Source organism: Chelon labrosus (genome assembly GCF_963514085.1).
Source record: "Chelon labrosus genome assembly, chromosome: 21".
Lineage (NCBI taxonomy): Eukaryota > Metazoa > Chordata > Actinopteri > Mugiliformes > Mugilidae > Chelon > Chelon labrosus.
Window position 1 is genome coordinate 19,055,623 of NC_140354.1, and position 3,011 is coordinate 19,058,633.

General features: G+C 34.5%; 1 protein-coding gene across 1 annotated transcript; it reads right to left on the reverse strand.

Annotated features, from left to right (window-relative positions):
• Window positions 1-319: 319 nt before the first annotated feature.
• Window positions 320-2,741, reverse strand: bglap (bone gamma-carboxyglutamate (gla) protein). Its single transcript, XM_084570852.1, has 4 exons — window positions 2,406-2,741; window positions 1,497-1,544; window positions 1,244-1,328; window positions 320-618 (listed from the first exon to the last, which is right to left on the reverse strand). Exons 1-4 carry the CDS (start codon window positions 2,461-2,463, stop codon window positions 516-518), a joined length of 294 nt encoding a protein of 97 aa, XP_084426978.1. The 5' UTR covers window positions 2,464-2,741; the 3' UTR covers window positions 320-515.
• Window positions 2,742-3,011: the final 270 nt, after the last annotated feature.

Genomic DNA, 3,011 nt, shown 5'->3' on the forward strand with positions numbered 1-3,011 from the left:
AGGTTTGAGGGTTGAGTTAAGACTTTTAGGCTTGTTTAAAAATGTGTACAAGCAGTCCAGGTCTGGGGTTTATATGGAGTTATTAAGCCAGTGTGGACTCGGGTTAGGCAATATAAATGTAATTTATTCATCCACTGTGACCTAAGCTTTTGGATGTGACACACTCGTGCTCACCAGAGACACCTAGCGGCCGAAACGTGTCAAAGCAGATTATGAGTTTTCAGACGTGATGGAGTTGAACACAGAAAGACAAGAGGGTCCATAACAAAGAGTGCACAAAGAGTTTCATTTATCTTTATTTAACGTCATCACACTACAGGCTGAGAGAAATTACAGAGTTTAATGAAGACAAATTTGCAGGTCTACGCAGTAAAAGAAAATAAATGTCCTGTTCCACTCTTAACCATTTTGCTTTTGTAAATTTTGCTGAGAAGAACAAAGAAAATTGAGATAAAAAAATCACACAAAAACAGAAGACATCTCTGATGAGCAATCAGCTGTTGCGGTTTTATTGTTTAATAGGGGATCGGTCCGTAGTAGGTGGTGTAGGCAGCAATGATGCCCTCCGTGTCCATCATGTCCTCACAGGCCAGGTTGGCCTCACACACTTCTCTCAGGCTGAGTGGAGGCAACACGTTGATGGTTATTCATGATAATCCATGCGATACGGCCCTGAGGCCTTCATGATAACTTTCTGCATCTCGTACCAACTATGTTTGTATGGAGGACCCAAAGTACCAAAATCAAAAATAAATAAACGACTGACTAAATAAATTTATATACCGTTAAATGCACCAAAAGTAATTTTAAAATAGACGCTGTTAAAGTAACCATTAATCAATTCATAAAATGTGATATTAAAGCACACGTCGGTTTAAATGTGTAAAAACTCTGTATAGGTAAAACTTCATAAATATATCTAAATTCCGATTTGATTTTATTTATTGATGGATTTGTGTATTCATTTCTGATTTAATTTACTTTTACTTTTTCTCTGTGTATTTTGTTTCTTTTTCAATGTGTTTGCGCATTTCTGCCTCATTATGCAAATGAGGCAGAAATGCGCAAACAGATTGATGAGGTGGCTGCCATTATACCATATGTCATTAGTTCAACCTTTTTAGTTATATGTATCTATTGGAGCATCAGGACTATGTTAGGTAAAAACATACTGATTGCGCATGTTTCCCTGCAGCTATTTTATTTCATAGGAGACGAAAATGTAGAAAAAGACATGAATTACCTCTCCAGCTGTGTCAAGGATAATTGTCCAGCAGCTCTCTTCTGCCTCACCACAGTGGAGGCTTGCTCTTTCTCTGCAAACAGCCCTGCACAACATGCAGAAATGCATCGTGCATAAGTCAAATCAGTGCTTACAATTATACAAATGCGACAAATCAAAATAATAATAATTAAATAATTTTCTATATTTCACAGTAAACTGTGGCAGAATGAATGTTAATTGATGAAATCATATTGCTGAGTCGTGTCCTTACCCTCCTGAGCAGGGTGGTCACTGGCAGGCTGGACGGCAGTGGCTGCAACTGTCAAACAAGACGGGAAAACACATGATTTGACAATATGACTTTTTAAACGTTAATATTTTTAGTCCAGTCTCTATATACAGTAATTAATTTTTCTTTTTGAACAGATTTTTAAACTTTGTCTAATAAGGAAAAAAATAAATAAATTGCACCATTTGTCTTCCATATAATGTCTTCCCTCAGACTATTTGAAATAAAACATGCAAGACATACATTTAGGTTTCTTTTACTACACTTATTCAACAGGAAATTATGCAAAGTTCCCAAAATTTCAACTGGATATCTATTAGTTAAACTCAAATGATCCACTTCCAATAACAGGAATTTAACAATACGTCCTTTAAAGGCAGTTTTCTTTACTTACTGTGCCAGAAATCCCCACTTCAGCAGCAGATACATACATAAAACTTCATATTCTACATATTCATTCATATTATTCATATTCTACATATTCTGAAGGATTCTACAGAAAGGTTTAATCACATATCATGCATAACTTGATATAACATTTTTATTCACAAAAAAAAACAAATTATGGCAATATATTCTAGCTTATGGAGATATATACATATATATGTATACATATATATATATATACATATATACATATATATACATATATATATATATATATATATATATACATATATACATATATATACATATATATATATATACATATAAAATATCCAAAATCTCATTCATAAAAACTAGTTATGTTAAAAAAAATCAAACAAGGATTGAAAAACCAAATATCGGATCTTGCATATTTAAACATAACATTTTAAGAAACTTTTATTTATTTATTTATTTTACCTATTCACCTGCAGCTTTTCTAGCATGCTTGTGCATAGATCTTACCTGAAGTCAGGCAGATGACTGTCAGGGAGCAGAGGAGCAGGACAACCAGAGTCTTCATCTTTCAGCTTCTTTTATCAGGCAGCAAGTCTGATTCGGCAGCTCTTTCCTTCCTTCTTTCTTTCTTTCTCTCTCCTCTCTCATATCTTATATATACATGGATGCACACTCAGTTTATAGGTGCTGTGACATGTGTGTGTGATTGGTCAGGGCATCGTGTATCACACACCCACATGGACACAGAAACTCACACCTACGCAAAAAGTCCTGTATGCAGAAATAAAATATATGTTCGGACACACTCTCACAAGTAAACAGACTCATAAAGTATTGCATGGGCACCACAGTTTCTTCTTCTCGTTCATAAAAAAAAGTTTTTGTCTTAAACATGAAAAAAAATATATAAAATAAATGCTTAAAAACCCTAAAAAGAGACATTTATAGTCACATAACTCTTTTTAATTGCATTACTTTTTTTTTTATGAGTACATAAAACAGATTCACAACCGTGTGGAAGCAGTGTCACCTGGCGGCCTCTAGAGGTCAGAGTTTCGCATTGTTACACTTAGGTCACTAAGTACAAGAGGGAGAGAAAACCACTCTCCCACA

Coding starts and splice junctions, on each gene's coding strand:
- bglap (XM_084570852.1), bottom strand. CDS start 2,463: ATGAAGACTCTGGTTGTCCTGCTCCTCTGCTCCCTGACAGTCATCTGC. Junction 1,329..1,496: donor TGACCACCCTGCTCAGGAGG/GTAAGGACACGA, acceptor CATGTTGTGCAG/GGCTGTTTGCAGAGAAAGAG. Junction 619..1,243: donor TCCTTGACACAGCTGGAGAG/GTAATTCATGTC, acceptor GCCTCCACTCAG/CCTGAGAGAAGTGTGTGAGG.